Below are 24230 nucleotides of genomic sequence, written 5' to 3'. Positions count from 1 at the left end.
CCACCCCTTTCCCCCTAATACTTCGTTAGCCAGCATCAGTAATATTACAAGAAGTATTTCTATATACTTCTAAACTCCATACAGGTGTGTCTCAAAGACTAAAATCATTATTACTCCATTCAACGGATCTCTGTGGATCCCACCATCTCCTCCTTCCAGGTACCCATTCACTGCTAGGTGAAGTCATATTTCTAAATCGCCTCTTGCAAGATGTGTTTTAGTGTGGGTCAGGATCTGATGCCTCAGAAATACACAGGCAAGCTTCTGAAGTCTGCCAACCATCTACTCAACCCTACACCTTACTTCCAATCTATGCCATGCATACAGGGGAGACCCATGAAGATTCAGGTTAGAATTGGTCATCAGCACCCATGCTTGACGTAAGAGGTGACTAACTGGATCGGGTCAACCTTTCCGACTTGAGTCGACACTATACCAATTGTGTAGATCGATGCTCATGCTGTTGGTCCCTGGATTGTCTGGTCCAGACTTGATTATTTCCAGACTGCTGCCATATAGCTGGAATATTGCTTTCAACAGCATATAGGACTGTTCCTGTGGTAATATCAGACATTCTACTCTAGCATAAACTACAAACAACAACCTCTTATCTCATAGCTTTTATTATCATTCATATCCACCCTATCACATGACCAGGTTTGATGTGAGTAGGCTTACAGAGTGATGATGTTATGTACAAGCTAAGTACCAGCTGTCACCACACACAAACACATTGTCTCATCACCTTTAGAAAACCATCGCCCAGAAGACTGACCTTGAAGGCAATTGAAGAAGGCTGTGCATGCATATTTCAACAACATAACTCAAATTCCAAACTTCATAAGAAGTAAATAAGGTTTTCTTCCTCCTTTTGTGAAACGACCACCAAAATATATGTAACGATGTCCATCAAAATTACCAACTTGGTTTTGTAACATATACCTTACCATGGTCGTCATATTTTCAATGGGACAATTATTTCAGAAATGACCTGCCAGTACCACTGTACAAATAAGCACTACACTTAGGGCAAAGTACAACCCACACATAGTCGTAACTACACATACCACTAAAATCCATAATACCAGTATATACAAGTTGTGTAACAAAGTCAACAATGGATTTTCCCCAAGTTCCGTGCTTTCCTACTCTCACCAGTTGAACCCATAACAAACTCAAGGTCAACCATCTGAAAAAAGAAATCACTTCAAGATACCCCACACAGGTTAACTTGTAAAAGATTCTTTGAGATGAAATAGAGACCTTTTGTTCAATTGAAAGAAACACACGGGTTAGTCATATTGCTATTTGCTTTTCTACGTCTTAATGAAGCCATAAGGAACTTTCATTTTCACCCGTGGCATTCTAACCTCCACTGATGAACATACCATGAACAGAGTAAAAATTAAAACAAATTAAGAAATTATCTGCATACAAGTCTGTGTGTATCAGGATTTTTGCATGATTTTCTTCAGCCATAATTAAACTAGAAACCAACAAACCAGAATTATTTCCCATATCTTCTGCTTCTGAATATACATGTTTTCCGTTCATATACCAAGTCGTTAATTTCCAACCAAATGACCTTTACACAAAACATGCATTCACATAAAATGATAACCTGTACATTCACTATAACAAGCGTTATTTATGAAGAGCAAGGGCTGAAAGTGTTAAATGCCACCATTCACATCCCCATCACCATTTAGAACCGTATATATATGAAGGTGCCATGCCATTCTTGAAACACCTGCATGCATAAAACTCAAACAAAGCGCAAATGACAGTTACCAAGTATTGTCAATGCTTAACTGTCTCAGAGATACCTCACGTTCCTCTATCAGTTGTGAATACATTAGGTTATAATGCAGTGCTGTTTGTATTCTTAACACACTGCTTTAATAGTGGGAATGCCAGGTATTCTTCACAGAAAGGGGAGGTAATTTGACTTCCAATAGTTATAAACAATTATATCAGTTAACTGAAATATATATTTGTAACTATTACCACTCACAGTTAAACATGTATCCATGGGTGATGGATGATCTTGTGTACACAAAAGCTGAAGTACTGACGATAGCCATCTTGCTGTTCTGGACATGATGAACAGGTGATGAGGCCAGAGCCCATAAACAATAAAACCAGAGTTACAATAACCGTGAATGATGAAGAATACACAAAAACATAAATATACAGGGTGAGCCAATATAGGAATGACAATGTACAAGAAAAATATATATATATATCCACCCCTCCACCCCACCCAAAGTCTGTATGTCTGGCCCAGTGCTAATATGATTACCAGGCAAACTGCCATACGATACAGGCGACTTTCACTCACAATTCCCACAATGAATTCAGCATGTGCTGCAGACTACCAGCTACAGATGACTGGCTTCAGTCGGCTATATGAGGATTTGATACACGAGCTTCTCCTCCTCCTATATGCTGGAGGCTTTGGTATGTGATATTTGGATGGGTGTCGTCTGTTGAAGTCCTTGTGGTTACAGCTGCAGCACATACAGAAGACAAATGATGATTGTTTCTTCAGCCACATCACAATCACTTGCTCTGCAACTTGTTCGATAGCCAGTCGAGACCCTCGTACAGACCTGTACCCTGTGTGGCACATGTACCTTGCACGAACCACTGAAAAAGAATACTATGTTAGTATTGCGACGATCATCGTTATCACCAGTTGATCCACGTAATTTGTTTTATCATCAATTGGTTTCTGTTTTCAAACACTGAACGGACATGCATTTACACAAAACCATTTATCTTGACGGTGCTGGCACCTGGGATTAATATATCACTGCTTTCTGATGTGGTTCCATGGTCCCCACCATGTTAACCATTTAAGATCCTATTCTCAACTGCTGTTTGAACATAGTACTACTAGTAGCAGAACTTTTTAGGGTGTCCCTGATGGACTGGCTCCAGACTTTGGGGTACCACTGTATACAAGTTCATTTCTATCGGATGAAACAATCGAGTGCAAAGTTTTTAAAGCATTGCAAGTCTCAGATCCAAGAATGATTGATTGTTGTTTAACGCCACACTCAGCAATATTCCAGCTATATGGCGGCGGTCTGTAAATAATCGAGTTTGGACCAGACAATCCAGTGATCAACAACATGACCACATCATACTACGATGACATATACTAAACAAATCAGAGAGTCTGACCACCCGATCCTGTTAGTTGCCTCCTACGACAAGCATTGGTTCCTGAAGACCAATTCTAACCCGGATCTTCAGTCTCAGATTCTAGAATGAATGATCTCATAACATTGGCTTACTTCTCTGCGTAATGAATTCAGTTCTAGCGCGTCCGTGAGTTCAGAGCAGGACTTGGCATTGGGTAGATCCTGTTTGTTGGCAAATACAAGGACTACAGACTCCTTCAGTTCATCTTCTTGTAACTGAAAAATAGAAAACAGGCTGATCAACATCATGATCATGACAACAACAATCATTCTCAAACAGACAAGCACTGACTAGCATAGTCATATACATCCTCAAATCCATTCTGAAACCTTACTCTACAATTCAGCTGAACTGACCGACTGACTTTGGTTTTACATTAAGCTTTTAGCAATATTCCAGCAACATCAGCCGGGGGACACCAGAAATGGGCTTCACACGATGTACCCATGTGGGGATTGAACCCAGGTCTTCGGCGTGACGAGCCAACGCTTTAACCACTGGGCTACCTCACCGCCCCCTCAGCTGAACAAGGTAATTCCTAGTAACTGTAGTCATGGTATTTCAGCTTCACCATTGTGTGTCAAAAGTGATGCAGGACTTACACTTCCTCCAGGTTCTATCACTTTGGTGAAACCTACAACTGCCTGCAAACCCAGGAATGGGTAGCCTGGAGCATTATCTCCAGGATCTCATCTTAAAACATTTCTGATGCTTTGTCAGATCTCTAGCTTGTGATCTGTATTTATTCAAGACTGGACCAGACCATCCAGTGACCAAAATGAACATCAATCTATGCAGATGGAATACAATCATCTGATCCTGTTCATAGCCTCTTCACGATAAGTATAGGTTGCTGAAGACCAATTCTAACCCACATCTTCAAGGGTCATCTAACTAACTAGTCTTGCAATTAACCACTACATGTACAGCATGATGCTGTGTTGACATTCATATTTGTCAATGGTGTTGCACACATCATGTCATTTGTGAAAACACATTACCTGAGAGCTAGCAGAAGTAGAAAGACAGTTACTCACTAACACCAATAAAACACTTACCATTTTAGACAGTTCATCTTTAGCTTCTGATAAACGTTCACTATCATTACTGTCTACTACAAAGATCAAACCCTGAAAACAAAAGAAAATATTTTAGTCAAAGATTCTTCTTCCAACAAACCCCAAATGCTTAATGGTTTGGACAGACAGACACACAAACACAAACTAACACTAAAGACTTCACAGAAATTTGTATTAAATAAACTGAAAATGCAAATGCTAAAACGTACTTAGAGAGAAAGAGAGGGAGAAAGGTGAAGCAGTGCATATGTTTAAACATGACCATACAAACAGCATAATCAATGACCCCAATGTCAACAAAACAGCATTTGTCCGATGCAATGTATTATCAGCAATTGACTAAAAAGTAGCCTGTCAGTGAACATAACTTGATTCCCCCTCAAAAGATTGGAACAAAACAGTGACTAGTAAACAAGATGCACCAGTTAAATGCCATGGAAACACTTGCATCTATTTCCTTCAGCATACTCATAAAAGTAATGGCACAACAGAAATGGGTATGACGACGGACCGTCAACTCACCTGGCATGAAATGCATGTGCTGCATACAGGCACAAGAGGTCATCTCAAAGATATTTTATGCTTTTTTATGTGTGTTGAATATGTTTCATCTAGTTTCAGTGCTAAAGTCAGTATTTTTCATGTCAGCTATCGTGTATAATGAAGCTAAGTTTAATTACAAAATGGGCATCTAAAAGTGTCCTTTGTAATACAATATCATCGCACACTAATTTGAATAAAGCCATGGTCTGTTCCAAATAAGTTGCTTTGGACTGCTCATTTCGCACTAATCTCTCCTCAGTAAAGTCCTTTTTCTACGTTTCCTATTTCCCTACAACTTAATTTAACAGATATTTCACACTTTCTTATATTAACTACATAAATTGTAGATATAATACAACAGTATTTCCAACAGTACTTTAGCTCAGATCTCTTGTTTATTATCACATGATTATCCTTAGATTGTTTTGGGTGTTTTGTTTAACGCTGCACCCAGCAATATTCCAGCTATATCACGCCTGTTTGTGAATCATTATGTCTGGAGCAGACAATCTAGTCATGGTCATTAGCATTGATCTAAGTCTAACCCATGAAGACTGAAGACCAATTATAACTGGAGAGAATGAGTGAGTTTAATTTTACGCTGCACTCTCGGCAATATTCCAGCTATATGGCGGCGGTCTGTAAATAATCGAGTTCGGACCAGAAAATCCAGTGATCAACAACATGACCACATCATACTACGATGACATATGTCAAACAAATCAGATAGTCTGACCACCCGATCCCGTTAATTCGCCTCTTACGACAAGCATAGTCGCCTTGTGCAAGCATGGGTTGCTGAAGACCTATTCTGCAAACTGTCATTATTAACAAGCAGCCTAGCACTAAAGTACTGGCGGAAATAGAAAAAACCCTGTTTTTAGGCTGTTACTCTGTATTCCTAAAATTTACACAACTGCAAATAGCATATGTCGAAATAACCAACTTCGGCCTAACTTGGCATTCAGTGGGATACGTAATAAGATATCCAGAAAAGCATGTTTTACGTAAAATCGGGCACAACTTAGAAAAATATGAATAGCTGCTGAAAACAATAGATCAGACTATAGATGGCAAGTAGGGCGCTCAGCCAGGTATGACGACGGACCGTCAACTCATCTGGCATGAAATGCATGTGCTGCCTACAGGCACAAGGGGTCATCTCAAAGATATTTTGTGCTTTTTCATGTGTGTTGACTATGTCTCTTCTATTGAGTATGATACCTGATAACCATAGAAACGTATAGTATTAAATGTCTCAAAATATATAGGTGGTATGACCACCCGATCGCGAAGGTTGACAGGACAGGATATTATTTGTAAATTGTTATGATGTGTACTACCCCAGTATAATTACCCTGAAGGATTATCTTATCTTAGCTGATATCTCTATCCCCCAGCCTGACCCCAAAGATTGTCTGCGACACCCGTTTTGCTTTTGAGACGAACCATAGTGACATAGTGACAGTGAGACTCCATGGTAGCTACATCCTTAATAGTTTCAGCATGGAAGGTATTACTTTTTTACCTCAGCTCGCGTTTATAATGAAGCTACGTCTGACATATGTCATATGACAAGCATAGTCGCCTTGTGCAAGCATAGTCTACCCCTGATCTTCACGGGTCCAAAATATTCATGAAAATGCCCAAAATTTCTCTACCGAAAAACACAAGTTACATGCCTCAGGGCTTTCAAATGCTACAGCAGCAAACCACAAAGAGTCTGAAATCACCAGCAGACATCCCTTACTAAGCTCACATAACACTCGGCGGGAACATGTATATTTCTTGTTCACAATGGTCACCTGAGTGTTCTGGAAGTAATGCCTCCACAATGGTCGGATCTTGTCCTGGCCACCGACATCCCACACCGTGAAGCTGATGTTCTTGTATTCTACTGTTTCCACATTAAAACCTGAAAAAGTACACTCCAAAATATAGAAGCTGCTGCTGCTGCCACAAACTTCTCATAAAGATGGCACCGCATAAACACTAGGCTGGAGCAATTTTTTAAAACTCAGATTAGAAGATCCTGATTACCTTTTAAATGAAAAGTTGGAACAAGAATAAAACCAAACAAAAGCATTGTTTTGTTTATTCTGACTGATTGCAAGAAACACTCACCAATTGTTGGGATAGTTGTGACTATCTCACCCAGCTTCAATTTGTAGAGAATTGTTGTTTTACCAGCAGCGTCAAGACCAACTGGAAATATAAGCATAGCATACAATCAATGCATATTATCATGATCATTTGCACCACAATTTACAAAACAAAGCTGAAAACACAATCTGGGCCTAGCACTACTATTGCCACAGAAAACCTGCATTTTTTATTAAGCTATAAGTCAAAACAGGCAGGGTCAAAATAACATTGACTTTCTCGACTGCTTTCAAATGATATAAATCCAAAATTAGAAACACTGTTGAACATGGCCAAGACATAATGAGATATGCTAAACATTTGAAAGCACAATTGGCCTTTTTGAAGCAACGTCTTATTCGTTGTTCTGTAAAATCTTCACAATCACACCACTGTAAGTTTAAACAAGAAGACAAAGTCATCAATATCCCCCTCAATGGCAAAAAACTCATCATGATTATGTCTACGAGTTATGATTATGTCAAATATTCAGGTGTGTATATAGAAATGTAGAAGGAGAGTATTGAAAGGTTTTTAAAGTTCTGCTCAAGAAAGGAGCACTATCACCAATTTCAGTCTATGTCAAACTTGTTGCCATGGAAATGCCAAAAATATTTTATTCAGAATTCCAAAACTACCAAAAGGCATCAGTACACCACCAGATCTATGTATGTGCCAAGTCTGGTGAAGAAACATTTAACGGTTTTAGAGTTCAGCTCGAAAATGTGCACCACCACTAATTTCTGTTTTAGTCAAACTTGTTGCCATGGAAATACCAAAATATTTTATTCAAAATTCCAAACCTACCAAAAGGAACCAGTACACCACCAGACCAATCTATGTGTCAAGTTTGGCTGAAGAAACATTGAGCGGTTTTAGAGTTCTGCTCGGAAAAGACAAGTGTGCAATGACTGAGTCCATTTTAACATCCCCTGCAAAAGCGTGTTGCAGGGATAACAAAACTTTAGCCAGGACATATGTTTGCTTTTTTAATGAGGCACTGAGCATTGTTCTAGTTGTATGACAACTGTCTAAAAATAATTGAGTCTGAACAAGACCACCCAGTGATCAATAGCATGAGCAGTTATTTGCCTCTTACAAGACTAATTTTGACCCCAATCTTCATGGACATATAACCAGTATATATGTGGAAACCAGACTAACGCTCATTCTTCTGAATGCACATTTCAAAGATGTGCAAAGGAAAGGTCCAACATCGCCCAGTGGGGCTATTTAAGTATTTTGAACTGATCGACATGTGTCCGCGATACAATGAATACACATTTGGTGCCAGAGAAGCAAAATCTAAACTTACAAGTTATACCACCTAATGCACAATGTAAAAAAACACCAACTGACATGGACATATTGTAAAAAATCACATTATTTTGTAAAGCTACTTCTCATGCACAATCAAGGTAACACTTCACAAATATTTCAGATAGGTAAATGATTGAGCTTTTACATTGTGAAATTTGAAGGCTGTAAAACCGTGTATTTTTTATGAAGATTTTATTCAAGAGTAAGGCATAGAGTTTTCACAACGTCACTAAGAAATAAACTTGGCACAGCAATACCACACAGGATGGGATATTCCTATGTGGCAGCCAGAATAACACTAACACATAATGATAACCCTTTATACACTCGGTAACCATACTATATATTTTCACTATTTGTCTTCCTAACACATAGTATTTGGGAATAATGAACATCGGAATTTATAAAATTACTAAACCTGTAGCATTAATATCAAATTCAAGTTTACTGTATTTCACTCAAATTTTCTCTCAGTTCATGTATTTAGTTTGTGGATTTTTCTATCGAACAAACAATTGCGATGTAATTATACAACCAATAAACTTCACAGTAAGACAACAGAAAGAATGAACGTGGCCACATCGCAAAAAAAAACTGTCATGCTAACAAATGGACAGGAAGTAAACTCACCCATCAAGATTCTCATCTGTTTTTCCCGAAGAGTCTCTGAAAGACTGATGATATTGACAGACCCATGCTGATAAAATGTACTCAGTTCAGCAAAATAAATATAAATGGGACTTGATGTATACGTTTATCAACCTCTCTTCCAAAATGTTGAACTGCTTCACATGTGAGAACAAGTAATATGCCTGCCACGTCAATTCAGCCAACCACTAACAGTGACGTCAACGATAATGGCGGTAGCAATCCCAGCATGCAAGAAAATCAAAACGCGGAATGAAGAATAAACGAAACGAAACGGCTGTTCCGGAAAGAAACGATCGTGCCCGAAAATAAAGGGAGGTAATCCGTTACTGTCCCGTTGCTACCTGAAACAAATATGGCGAAGTAGTCTTAGTTTTCGAAGTTCGAAAATAATACAGAATATTTAACTGTACTTTCCAAAAGCTTTCAAAATGGCAGCATCATTGAAAGGATTAGACCCAGATCTAAGGAAGTATTTGAGGATCAATAAGTTACCAGATATGTATGAGGTAAGGTTTAAAACAAATCTGAGTCTTCAGCATATATCGTGTTTTATATCAATTTATCATTTTGAGTAGAGAATGTTCAATAGCACATACAAAGACGTATATACGGGAAAGAGTTCCTTCCGTTCCCCCTACCCTAATCCTAACTCTAAACCTAACTGAAATTTTGGACTTTTAGTCATTTTGTGAGTTCTCTAGTAGTTGTTGTGTTGACTTTTGTTAATAATTTTTGTATATTTGTAAATATTATTTGGGATTGGGGAATGGGAGGAACTCTTACCTCTATATTTTGCGTAATTAATACTCTTAATTGTTAAATATTCTGCATTTCCATAGCTAGCTTTGTTACAACCCAGATTAGTATCGCAGTCCAGAAACCAATATATTTCCACCCCCTTGAAATCATTCTAGCTGGATATAAATATTTTGGTATTTTGGTATCTTGTACACGACTTTACTCACTTTAGGTTCCAGGCAATTGGGTATTTCAACATATAGCATTAAAGAATATAATTCTGCTGAATGCTGTTTTAGACGAACTCAAATTTTGTGTTCATGTGCTCACCGGGTTAAAGTGTGTCACATGTCACAGAACGCACCATAGCTATATATTCGGCAGAGTTTCCAAATAATTAGTAAATATTATTCCACTTGTATTTGTATGGCTTAAATTGTTGAAGTCTTGCAGCTGTGTGTCTAAGCAAACCATGGACCAATAAACAGCATAATCAAAAGATTACTTGACAAAAGAAGCTTGATAACCACATGGACATATTTCAACATTTCAACAAGTAATTAACCTTGGTAATTAACCATTATATTTATTGAGGGAAGCATTCAATGCATATGTTACTTAGGCAGCTCTGGAGCTCTTCTTACTTGCAGAGTCTGAAAGTTTAGGGGAGATATTTAGGTCTTCTAGCTTCATAGTTTTCATCACCTGCAAGTTATTTATCATTTCATGGGAAAATGTAAGAATAACTAATCCCCTTTTAATAATTGCTTAACGTCATGCTAAAGACCAAGGTTCGATTTGCCACATTGCAGGGCTCGATTTAAAGAAATGAAACCTACTTGCACCTAGTGCAACCTTAGGTAGAATCCTTGTTGCATCAGACAAAAACAGGTTGCACCTGCTGCTCAATATAAAATCTTGTATAAAGTATGATGCTTGAGTTTTGGTAATAATAGTTTAGTACATTATAACAAAAGAAATCTGGGACCGCTAACATTAGTTATCTTACTTCCTAAAATTTCATGAACAGTACGTCCTTCAGTCACTGCTCATACAGTCATCAGAGTCACTCTTCCAAGTCAGTTCCTCATCATTCTGTTTTCCAGCTGAAGTTTAAAAACTTGACTTGCACCTGGTGCAAGTTAGACTAATAACTAGGTTGCACTTTGTAATATTGGGTTGAAACAAGTGCAAGTAACAAGCACTAAATCGAGCCATGCATTGGTACAATCATAATGTGTGAAACTATTTCTAGTGTTCTCTGCCATGCCTCATATAGCTGGAATATTGTTAAAAGTAGTGTAAAACAGAACTAACTCACACTTTACATTGTTCAACATTGAAACAATACTTCTGATACTCACAACAAACATAAATCTCTTGTCCAAAAAATTCTACAAATAGTCCTTTCATATTCTGGTATACTCAGCCTTTGACTTCATGTAGTCAGTGAAGACTAGTTAGTCAAACATTACTACAGTTTGTGTTGTCTAAAATGATTTTACTGATATTTTGTGATGCTATAAGGGTGAATTTCACTCACTTGGAATCAGATGTTGGTGTATGTTGCTAGTTGATATCATAGGATGTGTCCTGAAGGTGAAGGGTAAACTTGGGTAGATAATGTAATGCAACATTGTTTAATCTTTCAGTTCACAGAGTCAACCATCATGAGCTAAGAGCCACAATGAAAAAATATTATTAATTTGAAATCCTTTGTTATAATGTCAAACCTGGTGATAATATCTTTGATGGATTTGAAAAGTTAAAAGATATGATGACTACACGAAAATACAGCAACAGACTTTTAAGAGTAAATTGTCAAATGGAATGAAGTTGCTACCACTAGGACAACACATCTTGTAAGGAATGTAAATTCTTACATGTCTTTGTTTGCATTGTGCTGGAGTGATGTAACAAATGTTTGGTCAAAAGATAATAAGAAAATAATTTATGCACAATCAACGTCAACTGATATGAAACACACAGATTTAAAACATGTAAAGATTTCCTTCTCATTATAAAGTGTCATGGTGCACTTAATTTTCAGAAAACCACTATGCATCTGTTTTTATCTGGTTTGTCTAGTTCAAACTGAAAATCAGGGTATGGTTTTGAATTACTTGGTTAAGACATTTGAAAGCCCAATAAATTGTTTCCACAAATGTGAAAAAAAACAACAAATAGACCATTTTTTTACTTCCTGCACAGACTTCTAACTGTTTGCAAAACTTCAAAGTTCAAATCGATATTCATCCCAGTTTAAGAAATTGCATTTTTTGTAATTATTTTTGTAATTTGACCACACATCCTATTGTGTTGGAAATTACTCAAAACTAATTCAAACAGATATGTTAATGCCATAATAACAATCATTCACACATATGCATAATAAAATAGCAGTGCTACAGATAACTTTTTGGGTCATTGAGTTAATTACTCGCTTTTGTTCATCTCAATTGGGTATCCTAATATTTTTCCTTATCCTGACTCATGCTTATTTGCTTGTCTTCTTCCTCTTGCGAACATAGTGGAACACTTGTATCTCTTTATTGAAGCTCCTTTCAATAAAAACGTACGTAAAATCACTACTCACCAGAGTTATCTCTGTTTCCGGTTTTGGCGGGAAAAGTGGCGCCACTGTTTCCCCACGCTTCACTCTCTCCTTCTTCGCCCTGTGAGCAGGTTGTGAGAGCGCCCTGTGTCTCTTATACGGCACTATATCCTTTCATTACTTAGTTAGTCACCTCTATTATACTATTATAGAGGTTTAGCTAGTATATTTCAACATTATGGTTTCATGTTTAATCGTATTTAGCACTGTTTATTCACGGGTTAGTCCGTGTTTGTTCAGTTGTTTACGTTCATGAAAAATTGTTCCAATTGTAGATTACGTTTCTCTGCTGCTGACCCTCATCAATTGTGCCCTAGCTGCACGGTACCATGTTCTTTCAGCTCCCGCTGTATTAATTGCAAGCATTTAACTACTTGTGCATTTAATAAATACCTTCTTTGCGTCCTTAGACGTGCTGCAGATAGGTCTAGACGGGTTGATCCAGTCATGGATAAATCAGCGGAGTCCCTCAACAGTCATCTGCTGTCTGACGACCCCCTTCCGTCTGGTGTTCCGCTGGAATTTCCCTCGGAGGAGAGGCGTGGGACGAAGTCCGCCACCTCCAAGAAGAGACCTGCTACTCCGGACATCCCGTCGTCTCAGCCTAAGACTCGGAAGTCGTCAACCACCCAGCGCTGACTCCTCACCCCCAGGGCGTCGTCCGCCACCACGGGGAAGTCAGCGCAGACAACACGGACTTTCTCAGCCGAGATTGTCCCGTTGACGGAAATGGGACTCTACGATGATCAACCGATTATCATCCCAGAGGTTCATCCCAAGAAAAGACCAGTCTCAGCTACGGTGACTTCAGCGCAGATCTCCGCACGCAACCCGAGGTATCTCGCTGACAACAAATGAGCGTCCTGTGGGCCACGTCGCTATCACCGCAGAAAGGGCAGTGCTACTACCACCGCAGACCTTCAACCCGGGGGACTTTATGCAGCAGTTCTCCCAACAAATCATGGAGATGATGCAGCAGTGTTACGGCCAGGAGAAGAAGTCACAGCCAGCCCAGAAAGAGGTCCCGAGCCTTCGCGAAGGCTCCAACGCAGACGTCGTCTCTGAGGGGCCCTCCATCAACATGACATCAAGCAGCAGATCTACACTCCAGGACCAGCCTGCGCGAAGGTCGACTCAACCATCTCCTGCGCCGGACTCGGACGATCAGCATCCGCGAAGGCATTCGCGAAGGACGACTCGGTCATCACCTGCTACGTATTCAGACGATCAGCATTCTCGAAGGCGTTCGCGAAGGAGGAATCACCAATCCCCGGATACAGAATCGGACGACCAGCGTTCGCGAAGGTGTTCGCGAAGGCGTTCGCGAAGGACCAGTCGCCATTCCCCAGATGCGGAAACAGATGATCAGCGTTCGCGAAGGCATTCGCGAAGGACTTCAGATACAGTATCCAAGACATCTTCCGCATCATGCAAATCGTCGAGGGATTCGCCGAAACATTCGCGAACCCACAGTCGCTCATCTCCGCGCAGGTCACCCTACAGACGCAGTTCGCCGGGCCACTCGCCACGCCGATCTCCACGCCGATCTCCACGCAGGTCTCCGCGCAGGTCTCCACTAAGGTCTCCACGAAGGTCGCCACACAAGTCTCCGTGCAGGTCTCTGCGCAGGTCTCCGCGCAGGTCTCCACACAGGTCACCGCATTCGCGAAGGACTCCACCTCGATCACCATCGGAGGAGGATCAACGTCCCTTACTCAACACTCCTGTCATTGAGGATGACGGCGGGATCATCTTTTCAGACGCTGAAATACCTACTGGATGGCCAACGGTCTAGACTTGGCATCTCCATCTAAGGATGATAATCCAGCTCACACCTATCTCATGCAAGATGATGATGTCGACACGATCACTCTCCCTCCGATTGATCCCATCGCAGCGGTCCCAGAGAACCTGGACGCAGCCTTCAAGTCAGCCACAAAAGCCCAAGTGCCGCATCTACCACAGTTCAACGCCAAAAAGTTCTCCTTCCACAATATGGATCCATTCCTGAAGGCACAGGACATCGATGAGAACTTCAAAGTCATCAGTGGTGCCAAGGCCAACTCTTACAACATTGAAGACAAAAAGTTGGCACAAGTTGAAACTATGACCAGGCGCATGTTCTTCGGCCTCAACAGATCAAGGGCAGTCAACGAAACGCTCATCGCCAAATTCCGTGACTCTACTGCGGAGGAAGATAGGATGATATATTCTGCCCTCCTTATGCAGAAGAAGGACCAACAGTTTATGACAGACCATCCATCTCCGCAGCGCTGACACTGGCACGTCGACAAGGTCTCCTCGCCTCCTGCAGTTGGAGTGACCACTTTACCAAGTCACTCTACACAGCCCCGTGGTCAACTCCTTCCATCTTCGCCGGAGGAATCAACGTGGTTGCCAAGGAAGTTACCAAAGACTCAAGGGAGGTCCTTATGTTCAAGTCCATAGATACTCTGGCCAGCGTCATCAGGCAAACATCCCAGCGCTACTCGGGCAAGTCCAAGTTTCCTGGGATACAGAGAGCACGGGACAAGAAAGTGGGTAGCTCCAGAGACGGAAAAAGTTCCTTTCGTCGCCCAGCCGGCAACTACAGAGCAAGGTCCGGACGAGGCAGGGCACCCAGAGGCGCCAGGGATTATCGACGATGAAAGAAGGGTTCGGAACGACTGGAGTCTTCCACCCCCAGCCCTTCCTGTACAACCTTCACAAGTGGGTGGACGCCTTCAGCTACACTGGGAAAACTGGGGAATACTTCAAGATCCGTTTGTATCCAACATCCTAAGAAACGGATATCGCTTACAACTACAGGCTGCTCCATCGCTTACAGTCAACCCTCACAAGTTCGACTTCAAGACTCATCAGATAGAGAAGTTACGAGAGGCGGTCTCATCTCTACTAGTAAAGCGAGCCATAGAGGTCGTAGATCAAACCAACATCACGCCAGGTTTCTACTCCCCAGTTTTCCTACTGCCCAAGAAAAACTCCAAAGAAAAGTTCCGACTCATCTACAATATGAGCACGTTCAACAGAGACTATCTGAGCAGACCTCCCAAGTTCCGCATGATACATCTACCTCAACTAATCCACCTCGTCCGTCCGATGGACTACATGGCCAGCATAGATCTACAGGACGCCTACCTGCATATTCCTGTACATCCAGACTCGAGGAAGTACCTGAGGTTTACACTGGACGGGCTACATTACCAATGGAAGGTCCTGCCATTTGGAATATCATCGGCCCCTTGGTTGTTTACAAGAGTGACGAAACCCATAGTCATATATCTATATCATCGAGGTCTACGCAGTGCCTTTTACCTCGACGACGGGATTCAAGTACATCAAGATCCCAAGCATCTCAGACTACAGTTGAACTTTACCATCAAACTGCTTACACAGCTGGGGTGGTTAGTGAATCTACTCAAGTCGGACCTAGAACCTACGCAGGACCTGCAGTTCCTAGGCATCAGATTTCTCACGATGCAGAACCGCATCGTCGTATTACCAGAGGACCGATGGCTCAAGATTCAACAGACAATCCCACAAGCCCTACTCTCTCCGTGGCCACTACGACAGTGGCAGAGTCTGTTGGGTCTCCTCACGTCTGCACAAGACATGACAGCCAGAGGGAGATTACAGCTACGCCCTTTACAGGTCCTCATCAATGCTCATCTCGACGACCCAGACCCCTTCGGTCTCCCGGACTACCTCAGACCTCATCTACTATGGTGGACCCAGAGAGCGAATGTCTGCGAAGGCATCTATCTAGCAGAGCCGGAGTGCAAGACTCATCTGTATGCGGACGTGTCACTCCAAGGTTGGGGAGCACATCTCGACAACGATGTGGCAGCCGGAAAATGGACCAAGGAAGAGAAAAGTCTGCACATCAACATGCTAGAAATGAAAGCAGTCGTCAACGCCATACTCCATTGGAGCAACATTCTACAGAATGCGCATCTCATGGTACACACGGACAACTCCACAGTGGCGTTCTACATAAACAAGCAAGGATCAACACGATCACTGAATCTGCTGGACCTCTGCTTTCAACTGTTCGACCTAATCAACGATCTGAACATCCACATAAGAGCATGCCACATTCCAGGAGCTACGCGTTTCCACCACCAGCGCTACTACTGAGGGTGTTGCAGAAAATCAGCCAGACCAGGAACCTCCAACTGATTTTGGTCGCGCCCTACTGGCCAGCGAGAATGTGGTTCCCCATTCTCATACAAGAACTAGGACCACCACAGCTGCAACTACCAGAGTGGTCGAATCTACTCGTACATCCTCACACAAAGCAGGCTCACGGTAACCTAGGGACATTCCAACTACACGTGTGGACTGTATCAAGGTGTGCTTGAACAAGAGAGGGTACTCCGCCAGAGCAGCGAAAGCAGTGACACTAGCTTTACGCAAGTCTACACGCAACTTGTACGACGACAAGTGGCGAAGCTTTGAGACATATGCTGCCAGAAACGGTTTTCAGCTAGAAAAGCATCACACCCTCAAGTGGCGGACTACCTTTGTCACCTACGGCAAACAAAGCGGCTAAAAGGATCCATGCTTTCAACATACCTAGCGGCATTGAGCTCAGTCATCACTATGAGGACAGGTGGCAAGCTAACGAAAGTACCAGAGTTACTGGCCTTGTTACGCTCTTATAAATTGGAGGACCAACAACAGAGATTCAAAGCTCCGGCGTGGGACCTCAACGTTGTTCAACGACATCTCACCAGTGACGTCTATGAACCATTAGAAACGACATCCTTCGAATTCTTGACACAAAAGACGCTGTTCCTGCTATCCCTAGCAACAGCAGCTATGTCGGAAATACATGCTCTAGACTACGAGAGAACACGTTTTGATGAAAATCAACAGTGCATATGGGACTACGATGGGATTTCATCTCAAAGAATCAACTGCCAGATCAACCGGACAGACAATTCCACGTCCCAGCATTATCCTCCGTCCTCGGACCACAAGATACCCATGACTTATCATTGTGCCCAGTGAGAGCATTGAGAATATATTTACAACAATCCAGAACTAGGAGACGCAAATTCAAACGACTTTCCTCCCGATATCGACAGCGACACAGACGGAGGTCTCCCGCACTACGATATCAATCTGGATCAGAACTGTCATAGTACGAGCCTACAAGGCAGCAGGACTTGATCCTCCAAGAGCCTCCAACCCACACGAAGTTAGAGTGCTGGCGTCAACACTCGCGCTCTACTACTCTGGGAATTGCTTCGCTACAGACGATAATGGAGGGCTGCTTCTGGAAATCAGACATGGTGTTTGCAAACCACTACTTGAGAGATATCGCCACCGAGGACGTCTCAGGCATTCACCATTTCGGCCCACTGGTTGTCGCACAACAGTTGACAGTTCCTCAAAGACGTTGAGACGAAGTCTCGCACTTTTATCACATGACTTATCAAGCCTACACTCAGCAGAGTTCTGCTTAAGTCTAAATGCAATCGCACTAACGACTAGCATAAGTGATATGACCCAGTACTTGTAAGAATACTTGTACAGGAAAGGGTCGCTTCCCACTTGGTGCTTGCATCAAGAAATGGAGTCGCGAAAATCCACATAAAAATGTTAACAGAGAAAGGACCAAAGTTAACAATTGTGGTCCCCCATCAAAAAGGCAGCTGAAAGGACAGGGTCACAAACAGCAGCAGAGATTAGCACAGTGCCAATCTGAAGTTCCCATAGGGGGTATATATTGACGTAAATCACTACACTCGAAATCCTAAAGTATTTTTCCGCCCTCCAAATCAGTTCGAATTCTACAAGCAAATAAGCATGAGTCAGGATAAGGAAAAAATATGTAATTTTTTTGAATAAAATTGATATTTTATACTTATCCTGACTCATGAGGTAAGCCCTCCCAACCTCCCCACTAGACACTTTGGATTTCCTGCAAATTCAAGTGTCGGGCTCATTATCAGGAGAGAGTGAAGGCGTTAGGGCCACTTTTCCATAAAACCCGAAACAGAGATAACTCTGGTGAGTTGTGATTTTATCGTGACGCTTTTATTGAAAGGAACTTCAATAAAGAGATACAAGTGTTTCACTATGTTCGCAAGAGAGGAAGAAGACAAGCAAATAAGCATGAGTCAGGATAAGTATAAAATATCAATTTTATTCAAAAAATTACATTTTCCTTGGAGTAACCAAATAAATTGTACCCACCTCACTCAAACTCAATTGGGTATTTTGCCGTTTTCCATTGCTTGTAAAAATATGATAAAGTTTTAATGTTGGTTGACGTGTTTGTTATTCATATATGATCTGTATTATGAGAAATGATAAGAAAAGACTGCAAATTGCCAAGTTCATGTGCTGAAATAGAACCTCTCAATATACCTCAGTTATTTTATCTATCTATTGGTACACAAAGTAAGATTTGACATTTTGTGTGTGTGCGGCTAGTCTGTCATACACACCCTGAAGCAAATATATCCAAGAAAGCCCACGCAAGTCTAGAAAATGTAGCAAGTCATAGTAGATTTCCACAGCTTCAGGGTCTCTGAAAATGAAGAAAGTCCCTTGGCTCCTCTTTATTGTATTTACAATTTTAATTTAAGAACTTATATTTTCTGTAAAATATGTTCATTTCATAGACTAGCAGTTAGTCTATGTGTAATGCATGTAAGAACAAATTTACTCAGTATTTACAAAAGTTGAAGCGTACTTGTACACAATAGACTTTATAGAGATTGAGTTTCCACATAAATATTTGTGTAATTTACACAGATACGCAGCTTATCTGTACTTGTGGATGTAATGTTGTCTCTTGCAGGCACTCCTGACAGGCTTAGCAGTCATGTGTCCGGAGGATCCCCTACAGTTTATTCTGGACAGGCTTCGACTCATCAAAGAAATTGGACTGGAAAACTTGCAGTGGTATGTTTTATTCTTTCATTGTCACCATCAGCATCAAGGGTAATAATAATGACTTTAAGACATGTAACAGCTCAAACAGTTTTCATGGATGCCATTCAAAATAGTTTAACCCAAATCAATAGTTTGTAGTTTGGTTGGAGGTATATATTTCAAGCATGACTGCATATGTTTTTAACTCTGTGTTACTTAGGTTGTGGCTTGACGTGTCATGATTTCCAAACATTGATATTCATTTGACCGAATACCTGTAATAATGTAACATTTGCAGAAGCCAAAATAGTCTTCTTACCCCCAAAAGCATTGTTTCTACCAAGTTCAAATTCCTTATCTTTTCTCATGTTCACTTATATTAAATGGCCTAGGTTCCTTTCTCCACTTGGGTACAGTGAGGAAAGCCTATTCCAGGTGTCACAATGACAGCAGTGTATCCCAGTGGTTAAAACGTTTGCTCCTTATATCTGCTTTCTGGGTTCTATTCCCACATGAGTGCAGTCAGTGAAACCTGGTTCTGGTGTCATTTGAGCAGTTGAGTAATTGTCAGTAATTACAGGGTTAGCTCATTACAAAGAATGGCTACCTTTCCATTTCCCACATGGGTACAGTGAGAGAAGCAACTAGACTAGTTTCCTAGTGTCTCAATGACAGCAGAGTCACGCAGTGGTTAAAGACTTTCCTCCTCACTCCAAATGTCCTTGCATTTCTCCACATTGTTAAAATGAGTGTAATCTATTCCTGGTGTCATTAGGGTGTTCACAGGAGCCTCACACTCACTCACACTGACCCAGGTATGATTCCCAACATGATTACAAATTGACAGTATTAATACCTTTTGGGGTCACAGGGTTGCTGAAGTAACTCAGTGGTTAAAGTGTTCATGCATCACATTCAATAGGCTCAGGGTTCAATTCCCACATGGATACAATTTTGGACCTTGTGGGTGCCAGTTTGGGGGGTGGGTTAGCCATGTGGTTAAAGCTCTTCACACAGAATGGCCTGTGTTTGATTCTCCCTATAAGTACACAGAGATGCCAAGTCTTGATGTCACAGTTTTGATGTCACGGTAATGGTGGAACAACCTAGTGGTTCAAGCTATTACTCAAATGACCTGGGTTCAATTCCCCTCATGGATAAATGAACATTTGAAGCTTGTCTCCTGCCATCAATTGCTTTAATTTTGTTAATAGCAACATGCAACTACATTCACTCACTCATTCCTCGTATGGACGTGTGAAGATCCGGGTTAGAATTGATCTTCAGTAACCCATGCTTGTCGTAAGAGGCGACTAACGGGATCGGGTGGTCAGGCTTGCTGACTTGGTTGACACATGTCATCGGTTCCCAATTGCGCAGATTGATGCTCATGCTGTTGATCACTGGATTGTCTGGTCCAGACTCGATTATTTACAGACCGAAGCCATATAGCTGGAATATTGCTGAGTCGCGGCGTAAAAACTAAACTCACTCACTCACTAACTCACTCATGATAACACCTCTTACTGAGCACAAACTTTTGTAACGCATGTATACTTTTGACTATGAAGTCATTTTGAGTGTTGATACCTCATTGCAATGCTACATATAATGGATTTTTTTACAGTTACACAAAAAATGGTTGTAGTCTATTGTAATGTTATCTCACTACTTTTACAGGGACATGTTTGTTGAGGAGAGTGAGAAACCCAAAATGAGGTTTTTCTCTGAAAGCAACCTGGACTTTCTATTCAACTTTGATGAATACTTGTTGGTGAGTGTGAAACATTTCCTTTTTAAATGAAATTCAGTATGAAGGTTTTTGATACAATTTTTTAAACTTTTTTCAGCCTTATTCATTTTTTAAAAAAACATTTTTATTTTCTGTACAATAGCTGTATGGAGCTGAACAATTAATTCAAATGACTGTGACCGAAGTACTGTCCAAATCAGTGCTGCTCAAGTCATGCTCCCTCAATCAATCATTGCTGGATTTTTTTTAGTTTTATCACTAAACTCTCATTATAAAGAGGTGGATGAAGTTTTTATCAACTTTAGAGTGAGTGAGTGTATGACTGAGTTAACTCTAACACTCCTTTGAACAGAATTCCAGTCATTTCCCAGAATGCAAGTTTAACGTGGGAGAAAAGACCGAAGTGATGCTGGTGTTAGATATTTACCATGTTCTTGAGTATGGCGCTGACCAACCCAGGGTTTTACATATAGGAGAAAACACGCCCCCGAGGTTTTCGTAGAGAATGTAAAAGCCCCTCGGGATTTCCCTCCTCCCAAGGTTTTACATTCTCTACCAAAACCGAGGAAAAGTGATTTCCCTAACATATAAACCGTCAATGATGGATACTTATAATGTAGATGATCATTTAATGAAGCTACATAACAATAACTGCAGCGCAAATAAAATCAATTTAATGACAGTAACTATGAATAGATAGTTCAACCCCAATGTCTTTGTTGGCTCGGTGGCCGTGAGGTAGAGTGTCAGCTTATTAACCTGATAGATGCAGTTCTAATCCTGCTGGAGAAAACATTTGCACTTTGAAATTGGTCTTGGATGATTTTTTCTCAGTTGATTTCAAACACTCATATATCATTTCAATGTTGATGTTCACATAGAGAGGAAAAAATATAACTTGGGAAGAGGTCTTACTTACAAAAAGTAAAACCTGAGTGCAAACAAAAACCTCAAATGTGGTTATTCTGGGAAAAGAAGAGATGTTTAATATATACTGAGAAGCACACTTCAGGTTTATATCTTGCCCTACAAAACTAAGGGTCTAGAGGTCCCCTAGTTACTAATTTCATGATTCCTGACAGTGACAAAAGATCTGAGGTTTCTGTAAAGTTTTGAAATTGTTTATTAATCTGTACTTGAGGATGTAATAATTACATTTGAAACAAACCGCCTCCCGTGGTGTAGTGGTTAGAGCCGTCCGCCGAGAGCCCGGAAGATAAATGAGAGTTCGATCCCCGGCCGTGTGTCATACCAAAAGGCGTTAAAATATAAGCTACTTGTTGGTCCATGCCTGGCGCTCGGCATTAATGGATACAACAATGACTGGTCGGTTGGAGTCAGTATAATGTGTCTGAGTGGGGTATTCATGCTTAACTGTGGCATGGTACCTCAGTGAGCTGGCACTATAAAATCAGCTTAAGTCTGGGCTAGCACAAGCAGCCACACATACACACGCATGCATGTTATCATAATGAGTGAAATATTCTTACTGTAAGTACGACGTTTAACCCCATTTCACCTCACCTCACCTCACCTCAGCTTAAACATTATAATTAGGGCAAACTTGAATTCAAACACACAATCAAACTCAAAGTCATTAAAGCTCCAGGTATCAGGGGCGGATACAGCTTTTTGAGAAAGGGGGGATGCACACTATTGAGAAAAGGAGGGGTGCACACTTCAATTTCACCCGAGTTTCAATGGTCATTTAACAAACTTTCAGCACAAGGAGGGGGCACAACACCACACACACCCACCACACACACACACACACACACACACACACACACACACACACACACACACACACACACACACACACACACACCCCTCTCTCTCTGGATCCACCATGAGTATGTCCATACGTTGCAGCTCTGGACAGAAAGTTACAAGACCTGGACTATACCACCATGCTCCATGTTAACTAACTGTATAGCCTAATAATTCCCTTCTTGAGATTATCGGAAACTTCTCAGTCTCTTTCTTTACAGACATGATGTATATTTCTTCCCAAGACAACCTAAATTAGTTAAAGCTGTATATACTAACTCATGATGTTTCTGCTTTGTTACAGCCAAGTCCTGAGATGGCTATGCTGTAGCCTATGGCCACTATAACACACACCTGAAGAGAATGTGCTACAGGTAACTGCTTACTGGGTTAGGTTTTCTTTCTGATATCACTGCTTAACAAACTGTCGTGCGCAAATGACAAAATTTTATGTATGACAATCACATGATGGTACAAGTTTAACGCTTTGCTTCGGAACAATTTTTTAATAAATAGAAACAAAGAATTAAGGATCAAGCTGATCTGTTTTTTCATGAAGTGCAAGGGATGTATGAAATATCGACAACAAATGTAGTGGCACTGTCTTTATTACATTCTCTCGAAAGTCATTTAAGCTCATTTTCCAGGTACAAAATATGCTGGTCTGATTGCTTCACCTAATTCTACAACCTGTGAAGATCTTGGTTAAAACTGTTTTCAGCAACTTGTACTTACAATAGTGAGGCAGCTAATGGGATCGGTGTTCAGGCTGCGGCTGACTTGATTTGACCGCGTCACCTTTATCCCACCACAAGTGTAGATCTATGTTCATGTTGTTGATCACTGAATTGTTCGGTCAAAGACTCAATTAGTTACAGACCACCTCCATACTACCCCTGAGTGCTGGATTAAACAACAAGCTCAGAAACCAACTCGTACTGAGGGGATTAAGAAGTACAACTCTGATTGTGAGATTTGAAGGGCAGATCTTTGTGTTCCGAACTGGTATTTTCATGATCAGTGAGTTGATGAGTGAAATTCAATTACAGTAGCCAGGAGGAGATGGAGACTATGGGTCCAGGAGTTTATGGATAATAGTATGGTGTAATACAGTGAGGATATTGTTAATCGTTATCAGTTTGAACTTGAGTGTCCTTGTTCGCACAATAATATCCTCTTGCTTCCCAGTGGCTGGATGCAGTATCATCTGACGGAACAGAAAAAAGAAGGAGAAAATACTGAAGAAATTGAATCTGGCAGCTTCGACATCATTCCCACGAGCATGTTCAAGTGTACACCTCAACATTTTACGGGTAGGTGGGGGTGGAGGGTATGTGTGGATGCATGGCTGGGGATGAACAACTGTCAGATGGGTGGGAAGATGTGGAGAGGTGTCGCTGTAATATTAGTAAATATTGACTTGAGTACCCTGTCTCCAGAATTGTACACATTTTGTGATGTTTGATGATTCTTTCCATGTTTATTCATCACATTTTGTTGCTTGTAGTCAGCTGATATTTGG

General features: G+C 41.1%; 1 protein-coding gene and 1 pseudogene across 1 annotated transcript; one reads left to right on the top strand and one right to left on the bottom strand.

Moving 5' to 3' along the window:
* Window positions 1-2308: 2308 nt before the first annotated feature.
* LOC124274707 lies at window positions 2309-9171 on the bottom strand (annotated as a pseudogene).
* Window positions 9172-9290: 119 nt separating this feature from the next.
* Window positions 9291-24021, top strand: LOC124274706 (dynein regulatory complex subunit 6-like; the record flags this gene model as incomplete). The annotated part of the gene is made up of 5 exons (XM_046710070.1): window positions 9291-9451; window positions 19112-19215; window positions 20866-20959; window positions 23013-23035; window positions 23897-24021. Coding segments are annotated over exons 1-5 (424 nt in total), but the record flags the coding sequence as incomplete, so codon positions are not given.
* Between the last annotated feature and the right edge of the window lie 209 nt (window positions 24022-24230).

This window comes from Haliotis rubra, unplaced genomic scaffold, assembly GCF_003918875.1.
Source record: "Haliotis rubra isolate DU_JTF1 unplaced genomic scaffold, ASM391887v1 Scf1934, whole genome shotgun sequence".
NCBI lineage: Eukaryota > Metazoa > Mollusca > Gastropoda > Lepetellida > Haliotidae > Haliotis > Haliotis rubra.
Note: the sequence above shows the minus strand (reverse complement) of the source record. Positions and strands in the feature narration are given on the sequence as shown.